Consider the following 17,152-nt stretch of genomic DNA (forward strand, 5'->3'; position numbering starts at 1 on the left):
ATACTCAGAAATTTGCTTGTATATTACACTGCTGAGGAAACTGGATAATGATTTTGTTCAGGTTGTTTTTGCGTGGCTGGAGAAGGGACAATGTGCATGTACTTTGTGTGAGCCTTTCCAGACAGTATGTGACTGTCCTGACCTGCTGTCCTTGGTTGTCTCCTAAGAGAAGGTGGTTAAATAATGCTGGAGTTCTGACACAAGTTTTGTAATGTGAGTAAATGTCATCTGTTTAGCTGTAAGCAAATAAATCTTTTAAAATATCACAGTGGCTACCTTAGGGGAAGAAAAGATATAGCTACTCCGTAATGCTTACACAGTGGGATCCTGGTTTGGGGGAGGGCTGTGCCTGCAGTCATTATGTCTTCATATTAATTACAAAGCTAGGAAAAGGAAATGGGAGTGTTGTTGGAGGAAATCAGTGTATTTCAAGTTTAGCTTAAAAATAACCAACACCTTAAAAATATTGTACAGTTGATCAGGAGATTAGTGCCAGGGTTTTTTTTAGAACACTTGAATCCTAAATATAACAGTGGATAGAGACAGCCATATTCTTGACAGTGCTGGTATGTTCTGGGAGCAGAGTGTGGAAAATCACCCCTACTTGATATCTCTGAAGCTGAAACCAGATAAGTCTGGCCTCTTTAAAGGGCATATTGTTCCTGCTGTCACTCATATCTCTTCTGACATTGGTACTTCTAATATTCTGATTCAACATCTCAGTGCAGTCAAGATTTATGGTTGGTAGGTCTGAGAGTTGGTTTTCTTCCTGAATGACTTGTGTGAATGAACCACTGGAGTCCTTCTACCAGGAATACTGAAACGGAAGAATATTGTATACATGAATTGAAATTAATTAAAATTTTAAGATAATAATTTATAATGTATGACTGTTGTTGTGGTTTCAGCTGGGATAGTGAATTTTCCTCTAGTAGCTGGTGAAGTGCTGTGTTTTGGATTTCAGATGAGAAAAATGTTGATAACACACTGATGATTAAGTTGTTTTGAGTAGGCTGGGAGGGGATATGGCCAGGACAGCAAGCCCAAACTGATCACAAGGATATTTCATACCATATGGCATCATTCTGAGCAAAAATTTGGGAGAGGAGCTGATGCTGCTTAGGGGAGGGGAGAGGAGCTGCTGGCTGGGCATCAGCTAGGGGGTGGTGAGCACTTGCATTGTGCATCACTTGTTTTTGTGTATTCTTCTATCATTATTATTATTATTCTTTCCTCCTTTTTTGTCCTATCAAGCTGGCTTTATCTCATCCCACAGTTTTACCTTTTTCCAGTGGTCTTTCCCATCCCACTGGGAGGCAGTGAGGGAATGGCTGTGTGGTGTTTCACTGCCTGCCGAGTTAAACTACAACTACATTAACAAAAACAAACAAACAAAAAACTGCACGTGTTTGTTCACAGTATGGATTTCTTGTCTTTTCAGCTTTGCTTTGCTGTTTTGTGATCCAGAATACAGAGCTTGTTAACTGTTTATTACCGTGCTGGTAGTCTTAACATTGTACTCAGTTATTTATAAAGAATGATTTAATAAATTAGTAGTAGCATTAACCAAGTCTTGCTTATTGATTTCCCAGTATAATAACAAATAAGTGTACTGACATAGTTAACTGTATAGATAATTAGTGGCTGCATGTTTGGAGCCAGATGCTCTGTTATGATAATAGTGAAATAAGTGGAGTTTTGCCAGCAAACAACTTGGTCTGTTCTCTATTTGGCTGTCTGGAAAGGCATTTTTACTTTGTAAAGCCCCAGTTTTTTGAAAGATCTGTCTGCAGATATGTCATGGTTAGATGGAAGCTACAATTTCTAGGAAACAGCAGATGTTTAGGGTGTCTCGTTAGTGACAACACTGGCACTGGGCTAATTGTCACATTCTTAATGGGCATATCCCTGCTCAGTGGTCTTAAGCCAGTAATAATCAAAGGCCTGATTTATTGAGTTAACATGGTTGGTTTTTTTTTGAAGGGGGAGGAGGGATAGCATATTGATTAATAAATTTAAAAGCACCTTCCTGTTGTGTGTTGGTTTTATTTAGTCAGTTGTTTCATTAATGTTAGGTTTGTTCCTTGTACTTCCCTATTTTTCCCCTCACAGTGGTTTGTTCCAAGTTGTTTACCCCGAGAGTTGCCGCCACTCGGATCCACATTTACCTGTTGTGAAAAACACCAATCACTTGGTTTTTAAAATTTTTAAAGTTTAATAATAATAAAATGGTTATAAAAATAGTAATACAATTAGACTAATAAAAATTTAGAGTTAGGACAATTATAAGACAATAAAAAGCAAAGAATTACGGACATCTGGATGCTCTCGGGCACTCGACAAGCATGCCTTGTGAACAAAGGAATAACCTTAAAAGCAATAGCCTGTTGCAGATACAAAACACTTCATGATTATGCATATATTTTATTTAAAACAAGAAATTCATATGGTACTTGTCAAAAAGTTTCTGTTAATCTTCAGGCGCTTTCGAGTCTAAGTCAGGCTTGAAGAACTTAGTTTCTGTTGATAAGGAAAACTATAAATTCCTCTTCTCTGGAAAATTTAGGGGTTTCTGTAATTGTTATCTCTGTGTGAAGAATTCCTTGATTATCTTTTCCTTTTCTAAAAAAAAGAATATCTCACACACATAGTTTCTATTTTAAATACTAATGCTTAATTTTGATTACAAAACTACATTTACTATATTATTAAAATGTTAATACAGCATAACTTTCAGCATAATAAATATAGTAGTAAATATCTGTGTAGAGCCATATAATATGCATTTTTCACACCTGTCAATCTTCTCACTTCTCCCTGTTTTCTCCTTATTTAGTCCCATCAGTCAAGGTTTGTTCACTTCCTGTCGGGGTGTCAATCCTGTAAACACCCCCAACTTCTTCAAGAAAGTTCTGTATCAGTCACCCCACTTTAGCCTTTCTATTTGTCTCAGGACTCTGTACCCACCTCTGTTATGTTACCATTGGTTGTTATAATATATGTCATTTCTCTATTGTTTGTCTCCATTGGGTGAGCCAGGTTTCCACTCCTGTCTGCCCACCCCCTATTTAACCTGTTGCCATTCTTTGTTCTTTGGCATTTTGTCACTGCGTCCGCTCCAAGAGCATTTGTTCTGACCACGCCCGGGGGAATAAAACTCTTAGGGCTTGCAAACAAAGTGTCCTTCTCTCGTCTCTTTGTCTCCTCTCAGCATGTGAAGCTACCAAAGCTGTGTAACCCACGCCGCAGCACTACCAGGGGATGCCGTTTCCCTGGAGTGCCCACTCACATGGCGGTCACCCGGCCTCTCACGGGCAGTGCTAACCGGGTCATCTCGTCTGCTTGAGGTTGTGGCAGGTAGCTGCCGCACCTTCCTACATGCACAGGATTTTAATTTGGGAAGCTGGTATCTATTGCTGTGTGGAATAATAATTTTAAGTAGCTGAACTAGAAAAGTGCATGTTTACATTGTGTTTGCACATAAATTCATTCTTAATGTTGTAGAGTGTAGTTGGATGCAGGGAACATTAAAAGAGCTTGATAGTATGTAAACCAAGTCCAACAGGAGGTGAAATTCACTTTATTCTAATAATTGATTAAAATTTTATTAGCAGACTTTAAAGATATTGGTGGGGCAGCTCTTCAGAGGTGAGCAACCTAAACATGTGCCTTCCTGTTTCCATGGCAACACATAATTTTCATCCTTTCCAGGCTGCCTGGATTGCATTGTGTACTGCAAGACTATTAGATTCAGTAGAGCTATAGTAACAGCTCAGTATTTTCTCTAAACCTTGCTGTTAAATATTTTTCTTTCGGATGATGATCAAAATAAAAAAAGTAGTTGTGATTATTGTGCTTTTTTAAAAGAACTAAATCACGACAGCAGAGCAGGAAATGAGGACTGGCAGCTGGGGTAAAGTGTTTTGGTCCCATTCCTTGACTGCAAAATTGTCGATTCCTGTGACCATGCAAATCCACTTTGTTGATAAGGTCGAGGTTTTGCAGGTCTAGCTCTCAGTCTGGTGGTAATTGTTAAAATCATTGGAAGTGTTTTTGATTGCTATTGTTTAAGCTCTTGGAGAGAACTGAAGCAATGTAGTAAAGGTTAAGGTTATAAATGGTAGCCATTAGCAAGGATCAATTTTCCAGCACAGTGGATCATGGCCTTGGATGAACATTTAGAGGTGGCATTTTCAAGCTCGACGTAAGCGATTTGGTAACTTTCCAGGATATCTGAGGCAATTTCAGACTGCAGCATATTCATATTTTGCTGTGAGCTTGAAACTGTTGGATTTGGAATGTCAAACTTGTCTATGAAGTCACAGAACTCTTAAGACTGGGACAAAGGATCTCAGTATCATTTTCACACAGTTCTCAGCTGCTGTGAGCACAGGAAAGTCCTTTAAAATGCATATCCTTTGGATAGAGAAATACCTTTTAGAAAGATGTCTTTTGTCTTGTCTGTCAGAGATGAATAATTCAGTATATCCATATGCAAATGTTTGTTGCTCTATGAAAAAATGTGTACACCTTATTCTTCTCTCTATTTATGTAGTGTCAATTTCCCAGTGATGAATCTCTATCAAATACAGCAATGTGCTACAGTGTTTTCTGAGCTAATTGCAAGTGTATCTTCTGTTTTGGCATTTTGGAGGCTTAAATCACTGTTGAAACTGTGAATTTTAGAATGCTATTTCAATGTTAACGCTGTACAGTAAAAGAAGCAAATTACCATGAGGGAGTATTTAAGCGATGCATGGAGATGCAGATCACCACAATATTTTCCTTTGGCCTTTAGGATGTTTAATTTTCTGTTTCTCTAATTGTATAATTTTTTCCACAGGGTGTTGCAAGGTGTGTCAATAAAAATCGAGAGCTTTCACAGTAGTTGTTGCTGTAGTTACACAGTGCATGTCTTAGCCTCCTGCACAGAGAGTAAACCTCCTGCTATCCCCTCAAATCCTTTATTGGCAGAGAAAGATTGAAAGAGACACTGCTGTTGAGGAGGTACCAAACAGATTCTCTTTTGCCTGGTACATTTGCAGCTAATGCTGTCTTCGTGCAGGGGTCTGCAGAAATGTTGGATGGATGAGGACAGAAGGGAGAGGGACAGAAGACATAATTTTAGGGGCAAAGAGGTGATGGACACAGAAAGTGGAAGGTAAGAAATAAGTGCCAAAGTGAATTAAAAATAATCTCAGTTCAGAGATGATAGCTCCATAAAAAAAAAGGAGTAAATTGCCTTTTACAGCCCTGTGAGCTGTAGCCCTCCACAGAGCCAGAACTGTTAAGCTCACAGGATGCTGCTGTTCTCCTGACTCCGGAATTCCATGCTTCACTTAATCCTCAGGGTCTGTGCAGCACAAATGTGGAAATCAACACTGACTCCTAGCAATAGCTTTTTGTCTCAACAGATCCCATATGACTTCAGGAGCCCTCAAATGGCTTTTAGCATGGCTTCTCTCTACTTAACTGAGTTCTGCTTTCACTCTGTATTATTTTCTTTCCTCTGTCCTGAATGGCCATTAATTTAAGGATGTTGTATGAATTACTCCTGTAAATTGTGAACTTTTAAAACGTTCCCTGGAATAGTCAAATATCCCTGAACTGCAGATGGGGAAAAAAAAGCACTGAGGAGCATTTTCCCAGGAAATCACTCTTTAAAAACAGGCCTATTTAAGTCACCTTTGCCTTAATGATGCCTTCCTGAAGTTCTTTTCATAACTGAATAAAGTAATATTGGTTTATTTCATATCAATCACCATGTGAGAAGGGATAATTAAGTGCATGATGTCTCATGTTAAATTTAACTGTTCATTTTTTCAAATGTATTCTAAATACACAGGAGAACCAAATAACACCTTCACTTCAGGGTTTTTATTCACTTCTTTTCTCAAGTTCCAGATTTACAGAGCACTGTGAACATAAACCCATGAATGATTAAATACAATAGAGATTTTTAGAACTTTTTCATTATTTATTTTCATTACACAACATCCATGGGCTCAAGGTGAGGTCAGACCATACAGTAGACCCTTGGCCTAAAGAGATAACAACCTAAAGTAGTTAAAATGAGGTGGGAAAACGTAGAAAGAGCACAGTCAGTGAGTAGCCCTTAGCCAGTAATGCTGCACTCAAAGGTTTAGTCCTCTGCTGTCTGCTGCTTTTTGTGATGGTTTCTGCCATTTGTCAGAGGGAAGGTCTGACCAGATCCCTTCAGAGCTCAGGAAGCAGGATTATAGCTCTGCTTTGTGCAGGGTAATTCTCCCTCTATAATGAGAAAGTTTGGAGTCACATGGCTAAAAGGAGGAAAGTAACGGAGTAACAGAAGCAGATAGCTGGAAATGAGGGAATTAGTCATGACTCAGCGTTTTGCTTTCAGTTGCACTCAAACTTTTTTCCTCATGGCTTCTTTTTTCATTTCAAGGATAAGCAATTGGTCCACTTTGCCTTTCCCATCAAGGATTGCCTTTGCTTCTTAAATCCTATTAAGACTTTTGCTGTTTGCCAGTTGGAGAAGCAGCTTTGAATCCATCCATGTAGTCAGCCTGAAGGAGAGCTGGTTACCTAATCACATTGCCAGATAAGTAGTTTTTGCTCCTCCTGGGATTGGGTCGAGCCAGTGCACACTGACATGAGACTGAACTTGAATTACATTGCCTTGCAGAAGGAAAGTTGTGGTCAGTATCATGTTAGACAAATGAAACCTTCAAAAATAGAATTATGCTTTGAGCTGAATACAATGTTGTCATTGTTTAATTGTCCCCTGGAGAGCCAAAAAAAATTCTCAGTAGCAAAAACATCCAAAAAGCATCTCTTGCAGAGAGAGCAAGAAATATTTCTGCCTGAGAGAGCTTTGGGAGCTTTCTAAAACAAATTAAAAAAACCCAACCAAACCAAAAAACCCATAACAACTAATTAAAAAAAAAAATAATTCAATAAAGTGCTGTGGGAACTGTAGACTAATTAATTAGAAAGATTTCCTAAGAAATTTCTGAAAAAGATAACCTTTCATGCTGGAAAGTAAACAGTTCCATGAGCAACCTTTCAGCAAGACATGCTGGCTAGGAGAGAAGGTGTTGAAAATCGGAGCAACCGAGAGTATTCAGACCATATTTCAACACTGTGATTTAAAGTGTTCAAAGCAACAGCTACTGCTTAAACATAAGAATAATTCCCATTTCTTAAGAAGTTACTCTAATGTAATGTGTTTCCTCTGTAATAATAGGCATTCTCATGCAGAAATTGGTAACAATCCATCAGGTAGCTGAAAAAGCTTGGGAAGTCCCTTTGGTGTATATTTGAATGAACCAGTTATCAAAGATGCAGTAAAACTAAGAAGACAGCTTGGTGCTTGCTGAAGGAGCTCCTAATGCAGAGCTCACCATCTTGCTATAGAAGGTTTTGTTAGGTGCACAGCATTCAGAGTTTTCTGTGCATAGATGGCATTTTGGACAATCAGGTTACATAAGTATGTTCAAAATTGTTTAAGGATTTGGGGGGGCAGTTGAAATCTCAGTGGGTTTCTGATTTTGCCTGGGAAGCATCTTATTTTTCAGAAAGCTCGATATCTCCTGAGAGCAAGTTTGTAAAGCAGGTTGGGCTGGGCATCTGGGCATGGTCTGTCTGCTTTACCTTTAAACTCTGCCTGAGCTAGTCAGATATCTGTAGGCAGTGGAGAGGAAGAGATGGGTAAAAGAGTGGCGGTAGAAGGATTCTTTTGACTTCAGATATTTGCTTTGGGTGAGATGAACCCTAAAACTCTAAAACAGCCTGTTTGTCAGTGGAGTGTGAGATGATTTAGATTCCTCTGTGAAGGATGGCTACATGCATGCACAGGTACATACACCATGGATGTTTTGGGCTTAGGCAAGTTGAATCCCACTTATAGAAACTCAAGTACTCTAAAACACCGGTGAAATTCTGCAGAGGGATGTGTGTAGAGACAGAAATTGTGTTGTGCTACAAATCATGTTGTCACTATCAATGCAAGGTCTGAAAGCATGAAATCTGTTAAGCAAACATCCCTAGTTATATGTGGAATACATGTCTGTATGTATACATAGAAATATTTTGCAAACACAAATATTAAGTGCAGTATTGCCACTTGTGTTGTAAACCTTTTTAATATCTGTTTTTTTTTTGATAAAAAAGAAAAGACACATGGATAGCTGTGGTCATCTTGAAATACTTTGACCTGGATGGTTCTTGTATCCTTTGTAGTATTTTAAAGTAAAGATTATGTTCTTTATTTTTAACCTTTCTGTGTCAGTAGTTATTACAGAAAGCTTTAAAATGCTGATAGTGCCTCCTCCCTCTCCCCTCAAGAAAAAAAAAATACTGAAAGAAATGAAAAGGCTCTGATTTAGGGAATCCAAGCATTTTTAAATCTTTAGATTAATTTGGAACATGAATCACTTCTACTAGGTTGATTGGATGCTTAAAATTCTTATTCTTGCTTCATCTATTCCTGAATAGATTTAAGAAACCTCCATATACTGGGTCTCACTGAGATGGAGTCCATTTTCCAGAATCATGAGAATTGCATTTTGGTTCACCCATGAACAGAACAACAGTTCTGTTAATAAGTGAGCCAGAAAAGTAAGGCTCTCTTAGCTGTACTACACAAGGATTATTTTCATGATCGGTGTTCAGCAGGCCTTAAGCTATTACAAAACCAGAGGGAAAAAAAACATTTCAAAGTGTTTTAAGAAAACATCTCAACATTGTCTGGCTTTGTCATCTTCATATTTGGTTGTTCTGTTTTACAGCAGTGTAAAGAATAAATTCAGCTTCTCTCACATTCCTGTTGCAGGTTAGTGAGAACTACTTTGTAAAGTGTTCATTTGTTTGGATGTTATATACACAGTCCTGTGGATACACAAGCATATCATCTATTGCTTTTCTTGCTGCATACTGAAGCTTTCTGTTTTACTAGAAGTTTGGGCTTGATTGGATTTTACACTATTTTTTCGGTATTATTATCTATCACTTTAAAGGTTTTCACACTATTGCTTTTTCTCTGTGAGTAATGACAAATATTTGTTATAGAGCCAAATGTGGCTTTAAAATCTACCTAATCATTTTCTGTCTCATTCTTTCTAGGCTGCCTTCCATATCTGCTCCTGCTGTGTAATTAGTCTAGTGCCAAATATAAAATGTAAGAAACTGGCTTTCTGCATGGACACGGGAAAGAGCAGTTAGGCCAATGTATGGAGAGCTCACATTTCCAGTGTTTCTGTTTCCTACAAAGTGAGGAGAGCAAACCTCCTGAATTCTTAATTTGGTCAAATATTATTTCAGAGATAGGAATATTTGTTTTGTTTGTCTTTTTTATTCTGAAGAATACTTTGTTTTTGCAGATATCTGGCAGATATAGTCCTTCCAAAATAGTGTCAGATATTCCTGTCTTTAGTCCAGCTAGTTTCTTCTTCTCCCTGAGGTTATGCAGAGGATCAGATGGGAAAGTGCTGAACAGCATCTCAGGGACCCAGCTTGCATTGTCCATTCTGGTCTCCAACCTTCTGGAGCTGGCATGGTGCCTCTGAATCCCTCTGCCCATCAGCTGTTCTCCCTGTTGTTGTGCCAAGACAGATTTTACTTTCCAGCCTTGGATCCTTGCACCTGATGTGTGAATGCTGTTTTCAGTATAGCTAATTTGCCAGCACCAAAAAATGTAACAGAGCAGAAACTTTCAGAAGACATCTTACAGCATTGATTGCAGGAATTTTTCATCTCAGGACACTGTTTTGTGCTTGCCTTTCTTCCAAGGACTTACTTGTTATATTCCCTCTGCTTAAGGAGCTACCCCCAATCCAGAATCTAGGTGATGGAGGCACAGTGGTGAGGTGTCCCCAAAATGTACCTTGAATGTTATGTGTAAGGAATGTTTTTTTGCCTTTCCTATTCAGAATAACTACAATGGTGTCACTTGGCACCCAGTGGCATCCCAAATTCTGCCAGTGTTTCTCTCCTTGCCTTGTGTACTTCTAGGCAAGATTAGGTAAGAAGGTGAAGGTAAGGCTGAATATATGGGTATCTGACCCACAGAGGAGGGTGAAGGTAGAAATGTGAAGAAGCTGGGTGTTGCTTTTCGTTCTTTTCTCTCTCCGACTTCCTTGTTTTTGCCCGGTTACAGTTTCCTGGGGCTTCCGGGAGCAGCCGGAGAGAGAGGCAACAAACACCTTTGTGGGTTTGTTTAATATGGACAGAGCTGTTTAGAGAGTGCGATCGAGAGCGGGATAAAGAGACTCAAGAGACTGGACACTTGTGCAGTCCAAAGTAGGTTGTATTTGCCCGATTGCCGCACGTATAAGTGACCATGATCTGGGGTCCAGACACAGGTTTTATAGGGGAAAATAAGAGATAAGGCGAAACCAATAGAACAATGCCCAGTGTGAATACATTATAGGTAAAATCCAATGGGAATAACTCCAGGGGGAAGGATGAATACACGTAAAAATACAGAATAGAAACTCCAGCTTTAGGTTTAGGAAACAGAAACTCGAATCTCAAATTCACAAAGCCCTTTTGCTCCGTTTGCGTAGCTGCATACTGCAACAGCTGGGCTACAGCAAGGTTATTTTCTGACTACCTGGCCTGAATATGTAAAATAATCTGCTCTCTGCCACTCAGGGCTGGGGTCTGTTTAGCCCTGTGCATTGCTTGAAGCGCTCGTATTTTGCCAGTTTGGTATTGAAATTTAACAGCTTTGTTTTTTCCAGCAAGAACTATGGGTTTGTAATTAAATTAAATAGTTCAGTGAATAAAAGTACTGAGTACAGAGAATAGAGTAAAATTTGTCTGTACAGATAATAAAAGGTAAAAGTTTGCAAGCTAGACTTGCCCAGAACCTCTGGGTTCATTACTTCTGCACCAGAAGTAATGTCAAAACCTGTTTCTATCTAAGCAAACTTGCCTTTTGTTTTAACACATATTGATGGCAGAACTCTTCCTTTGCTTAATATCAGCAAGCAATTCTCCCAGACCTCACTCAACAGTCATATATGATTTTGAAATGATGATTGGAGAAGCAGATCCAATCCTGCCTTATAGGCACTTTCCTTTTGAGGCTGTCTGCTTTGATTCTTTTCCTGACCATTTTTAATTCTTAATGGTAATACTTGTTTTTAATTATAGCTGGCAAAGCCTATTCACCCACTCTTTCTTTCGTAGCTAGTATTGACCATTTGCTTACTTTTTCCAGAGCTCTTAGTGAAATATGACCCTTAGTGAACTCTTGCTTTAAAAGTACAGTTAAAAGGATAGAGTTGTTATTCCTATGGTCCTGGTCTCCCTAGCTATTGCTTACCTGTGGAGAAAATTAGTGTATCCCATCTGGTACACATTATTTGGCTCATTACTTTGCATAGGTTTCTTGACAGGGTGATATGATTGAAGTTCCTGATCTTTTCCTAGCCCTTAAGAAATAGGAAGAGCTGGACTACTTGGTCCTGCTTGGCAGAAATCAGACTAATGGCTTAGCTGTGTGTATGGGACTGAGGGTGCAGTTTGTGATGTTAATACTTTTCAGTTTGTTTGGGGTTTTGTTATGGTGTTTTTTTGAATTGTTTTTCTTCAGTATTCAACAGTTTCACTTGCCATTGGAAGTTAACACCAGCCCAGCAATGCACAGCCAACCTTGGGTAAGAGCATTGTGTTTCATCAGCCCTTCTGAGAAAACGTGACTTGCATTTGGTGCACACACTTGACATAAACCTCTCTATGGTTTGTGTTTGAAGTCTGAATCATGGGATTTTTTTTTCTGCTTTTTTATTGCTTGGTTTCATCTTTTGTCATAGCTCTGTCAGCTGTCTGTTTTCTTCTTTGAAAGGGGTCCTGTTAGTTCACAGAACTATATTCTATGAGGCAGAGGAAAATGGTGGCTGCAAATGGCATCAGTGTGAATGTGAGGCCATTACCACTTTTTACTCCTCTTCTAGGTGCTCAAATGACCCAACCCTTGTTGTATCTGAATAGATCTAGAGTTACCCTGTTCAGACCCCTACACAGTGGTGAGTATGAGTTCCTGTACCAATAGGCACAGACTGAGACAGACAGACAAGACAAGGCACATGACCCACAGGAGTTTTATTAGTTGTGCACTTGCACTACAGTACAGTGCAAGTAGGCACAGTTGAACCAGATACAAGTGGGTTAACTCAAGTACAGCAGTTGCAGCACAGAGGAAACTCCTAATCCACAAATCCTGCCCAGAAAGGAGGGTTAGCTCACCCTGAACTCTCTCTGACTACAGCTATGCTATAGCTTTTATTAAGCTATGTATTTTAAAGCTCTCACTGCGTGCAGTGCTACAGTGCTGTCACTGTTGCAACTGCACTGTGACACTTATGGGGGTGCCACCATCTGAGCCATTGTGATACACCAAGATCACAACTTGAAACTTTGCAAAATAAGGCATCCTACTATCATCACTGCTGAGCTGCAGCTACTTTTGTTCTGTGGCTATGTTCGCATAGCAGTGAGAAAGTCTACCAGTTCAATCAGTAAGATGGAAACTTAGCAACTCAGTCACCACTGGTTTCCTTGATTTTTTTCTCTTTGCATTTCTAACACTTTAGCTTATGACTGCTGGAATTGATCTCAGATTACTTGTTAAGCATGGGGGGGGGGGGGGGAAAGCCCTCACTTGTTTAATATCAACAAGCAGGTTTTTTAGACTTCACTCAACAGTAATGCACATTGATATTGTGTGTCTTGAAACTTGACCAAAATGCAGCCTTGCAAATTGCTAAGGGAAAATGAAAGGGGAGAAGTTCAAACTAAAGCCCATTTAGACACAAAGCTATTTTACATAAGATGTCCATGTGGAAGGTTTACACATTTCAATTCTTGGTTCTGAATTGAAGAATTGTGTTCTGCAGAAAAGGACACCTTCAGAGATAAATCCCAGAACGCTCACTTTTGTTTAGTGCAAACAGCCCTTCAGAGGAAGAGAATAGCAGTCAGAAGAGAAGAAATTGTAGGTAAATGTAACCATATGGACTATCTTGTCAGCTTTTGTTATATCATAAGTATTTTTTATAAGATGCCAAGGACTGACAGTCATCTGTAGCCTGGTCTGTGAGATTGCCTTAAAGCTCATGCTTGTAAATAGACCAGTGTTCTACAAAGGGTTGCTGTATGAAGTATGTTAAGCACCAAGACACTTCCAAAATATCCTTTTCCATCCTAGCTGTTCTTCCTTGATGAGGGAATTCCTGAGAGCCCAGTGGGGTCTCTTGTTTTAAATTTCAGCCAGCAAAGGAAGAGGAAGCACCATTTCACCTGCATGCACCTGCTCATCCTGCTGGCTGTCATTTCTCCTGCTCTTTGATTTCCTTAGTGCTATGAAAGCTACATGTAGGACTGGAATGCAGTTTAAGGGGGTTCTCAGATTCTTGCTTCTGTGTTCATCTATGACTTTTCCTAGGCCTTTGCTGAAGATGCCCTTCGGTTCTAGGTCTTGGAGATAACGTTGTAGGTCAGATGAATCACAATTGTCCCCTCCTTTTCTTTGTGTCATCACTTATGTCAGTTTGAAGTGTTTGCAAGTTTGAAATGGTAATGCTTTACTACCCAGAATTCACAGGCACAAATGGCCATGGCACCACATGGTCCCATGGGACACTTGGATGACTCGCACTCTTCTAGATGAGCTCTGACATTCTGCCTTGCGTGGATGACCTCTTACTAAGCTCTAGGTATAAGGTATATTCTGCATGTTCTGTTTCACACAGTACAGAGGGTCATGAGACTGCAGTCTCTGGCTCTGTGGTGAGACTGTGATTGTCTAGTTCTGGTCATACAAAGTTTAAGCACTGTGACACATTGAATGCCTGTCACTGTGAGAGGCAGGGATGTAAGTTCTGAATGAATGTCACTTTTTGCCATGTCTGATATCCTGATGGAACAGACATTAGTGCCACAGTCAGAGCTTCAGGACAAATCTCTCCATTAATTAATTTCTGACAGGTGTTTTTGTCCTGTACTTAAATGACCAAAATTCAAAGATTTTCTTGTCTTCTACAGGTGTAGAAAAAAGCATCTTTAATGCTTAATCCTCTCTGCACTGCAGCTGCTTCGTGTATGATATAATCCTCATGTATTGTCAGTGGACCAGTTACGTTCAGTCTTGCACAAAGTCGTGAGCCCAGGTTTTGTTCTGTGTTGAGTTGGAGATGCTTTCCTGTTGGGAAGGAATTGACAAGTTTGAGTAAAACCAAAACAAAAACCTCGTGCAGCACCTGTGAGCTTTAGATATAGTTAATACCATTCATGTTTTTAATACCATTCATGTTTCCCCATGGAAACAGAAATGTGAACAGATAATCCTTGCAGTAGATTTCTTTCCTTGCTACCTACACACAGCAAAGCAGCCATCTCCATGCTACAGGGCTTCAGTTCCACCACAAAAAATACATGGGTCCAGCAGCCCAAGAAATCTGTAGTTGCAAGTCTGTTGTTTTTAAATCCTAGGATACAGTTTTGTGAATTTCTTCCTCCTTTTGTTTTTTTTGGTTCAAAATGACTATGCATAACTGAGAAGGAAAAAATAAATTCTATCATAAAATAGACTGAGTGGTAACCTAAACTGTTTATTTGATGTAATGTGGAGTGATTCTTTCAAATAGATACATAATAATTTGTGCAGTGAGCCATTCAGCCCCTGCTTTGAAGTGCCCTGTGAGAACAGAATGAAATTTCTATTGTCATTGTAATTTGGCAAGATAGTACTTCCTCTAGGGGTTGGCTCAATTATTTGCCTGATGCTAAAAACAGTGCACAGGAAAATGCACAGCATGTTTGCATGGATCTGCTACGGCTTTTTTTGCTAAGTGACATCTTACTTTTGTTTTTCCCCACTTCTAGGCATTGCTGGATGTGGGGCTCCTTCTCCACAGACAGTTTTCAGGCTGTGGCAGATGTGCTACATTGCTCTTGAAAATTATCATAAACATGATTCCTTTCCCTTTCCATTTTGTATCTCTTGGCTACTTATATGCTGTGGAAACGAAACAGAAAAGATTAGATGTGCTCTGTACTGCTCTTCTGTTTTCTGTTTGTGGGATAGACACTGATATCAAAGTACAAACTAGAAATTAGACTTTCCCAAGTGAAATTTAATTGCAAAGGAGATGTGTGCAGCTTTATTGCTGCATTTTGCAGTACTGCACATGCCTAAGCTCCTACTAGGCATATTGTATTCTCAGTTTGATTTTCTGACTCTCTTCAGAAGGTGGTTATGGATTGTAATTGGATATTCTGACAGTTGCCCTTAAGGCCGTGACCCAGTTTGAGGTCCCTGCTGTATTACACAAGATACAAACGTAGCCAGAGAGAAGGTCCTATAGCAAAACAGAGCTTCTGCTGGGAAAAAAATAATAGTTCACATAACATATTAGTTTAGAGATGTCCACATAGTGCAGGCTCCATGCATTTGCTGTGATGAATTGTTTCAGGACATTGAAAGTCGTTCTTTCCAGGTGCCAGGATGAACCACAGACACATGACCTAAAGTCAGCTCACGTTTTGCTTGTGTAAAACCACTGCTGAGGGGACTGAGTAGTTTAGGTCCACTGCCTGACGAGAGCTACTAATGAGGTAAAGGTGGAGTGAGGGCAGGACTGGAGGCTAACTTTGAAATCAGCATGTCTTTAGCACCATGGCTTTGTACTTAATATCAAAAACATGTGGTGTTTCTTGCCTGTATATTGTGTTAGCACTGCAATGTGTCTGATTTTTATCCAGCTTACTACCTTGAAAGCCAGACACGCATTTTTTGAGGGTTGAACAGCAATTGGATGGGCTGCCTGGAGCACATGACAACTTGCTCCTTGAAAATGTGGCTCCATAATAAAAATTGAATGTGATTCTCATGGTTCTTTCCTAGTTTTGGAGGTACAGCTGTGTATTGAGATGATGCCATCATACATTCCACTTACCACACTTTGCCTTTAATGATAGTTTGCACAATGCCTAGACTTCCTTTTAATTACCAATACAGTTCCATGTTTTTCTGCAGAAAGCAATTGATATCAGTCCTGTTTCTTACAATTTAAAATTGCAGATATTTTTCACTAATGGCAGAATTGTGGCTATTAAAAATACAAAAGTTTAAAGAGATGCTTATTGCCTTTTATTTTATGTGACACCCTGAACCACCAGATGGCCTAAAAAAACAGCAAAACACAGTAATTTGTGTTTTGTGACTCCCTGAGAGAAGTACAGTCTAAATCTCCTTCTGTGTTGTGTTACATTGATGCTTGTGATGTTTTGAAGGCTTTCAAATAATCAAGGGATGGTGGTTGAGACAATTGAATTTTGTTTGTGGTCCAGCCCTGATGCTGTTTGAAGAGCTGTGACTTGTTCTGAGTTGATCTCCTGCCTACTGTAACTTTGTCTATAACAAAACAGTAGAGTAGCACTAATTTAAGGTAAAAAAGATATAATAATTTGAAGTATTGTGGACTACTGCTAAGAGCACAGAGCCAATATAATAAAGCTGTACTAAAACATATAAACATTTCCCTAAAAATGTGAAACTCTCTCTTGAATAACTTGACTTCAAGATACTTGGCTTGTATTTAAGGCAAACTTTTGCTTGTTTGCTGGTGGAAAGAATGAGAGAGGAGAAACAGAAAAGAGGAGCTTTTAAAGATTTTAGTGATAAGCCTCCAGGGCACAGGCTGGTGTAGAAGCAGACTGTTTGTACCCTGAAGCTAGGCTGCAGTCATATTTGCAGCTTCCTCGTTTCCAGTTTTCCTTGCTTTGCCTTCAGACCAATTGTGAAGATGTGATTTAATATAATCTGTCTTCAGCTGCATAAAACTGATATGTCAAGGCTAAAACAGGGGATCCTTGTCTCCCTTTATCATCACCAAAATGAGACAGACTTGATTTTCACACCAGTGCAAACACTGATGAATCTCTCACTCTGCTGGATATCTCCATTTGCTTTTGAGAAATACAGAGGACAATGATCTGTAGCTAAGTTGCTTGATTTTTTAGGTGGCAGAAGTGCAGTGAATCTCACCCAGGACACCTTATCTGGTAGCATTGATTCTTCCATCTGAAGATTCCACTCAGTAATAAGGAGTGACCCTAAATTCTCTTATTTCTCCAGAATTCTCTCCAATCTGATGCAGCTTTA

At 39.4% G+C, this 17,152-nt stretch overlaps 2 protein-coding genes across 3 annotated transcripts in view; one reads left to right on the forward strand and one right to left on the reverse strand.

The window, feature by feature from the left end:
- The window catches only part of SERGEF (secretion regulating guanine nucleotide exchange factor), a 151,443-nt gene that overhangs the window by 129,692 nt on the left and 4,599 nt on the right, over positions 1-17,152 (forward strand). The window lies entirely within an intron of this gene.
- The window catches only part of KCNC1 (potassium voltage-gated channel subfamily C member 1), a 120,835-nt gene continuing 115,758 nt past the window's right edge, over positions 12,076-17,152 (reverse strand). For both annotated transcript variants that reach the window (XM_053946311.1, XM_053946307.1), the window contains one exon: positions 12,076-14,188. In XM_053946311.1, the coding sequence (XP_053802286.1) occupies positions 14,007-14,188 (182 nt within the window). In that variant the 3' untranslated portion in view covers positions 12,076-14,006. The remainder of the gene's footprint in view (positions 14,189-17,152) is intronic.

The sequence above is a fragment of the Vidua chalybeata genome, chromosome 6 (genome assembly GCF_026979565.1).
Source record: "Vidua chalybeata isolate OUT-0048 chromosome 6, bVidCha1 merged haplotype, whole genome shotgun sequence".
NCBI classification, from domain to species: Eukaryota; Metazoa; Chordata; class Aves; order Passeriformes; family Viduidae; genus Vidua; species Vidua chalybeata.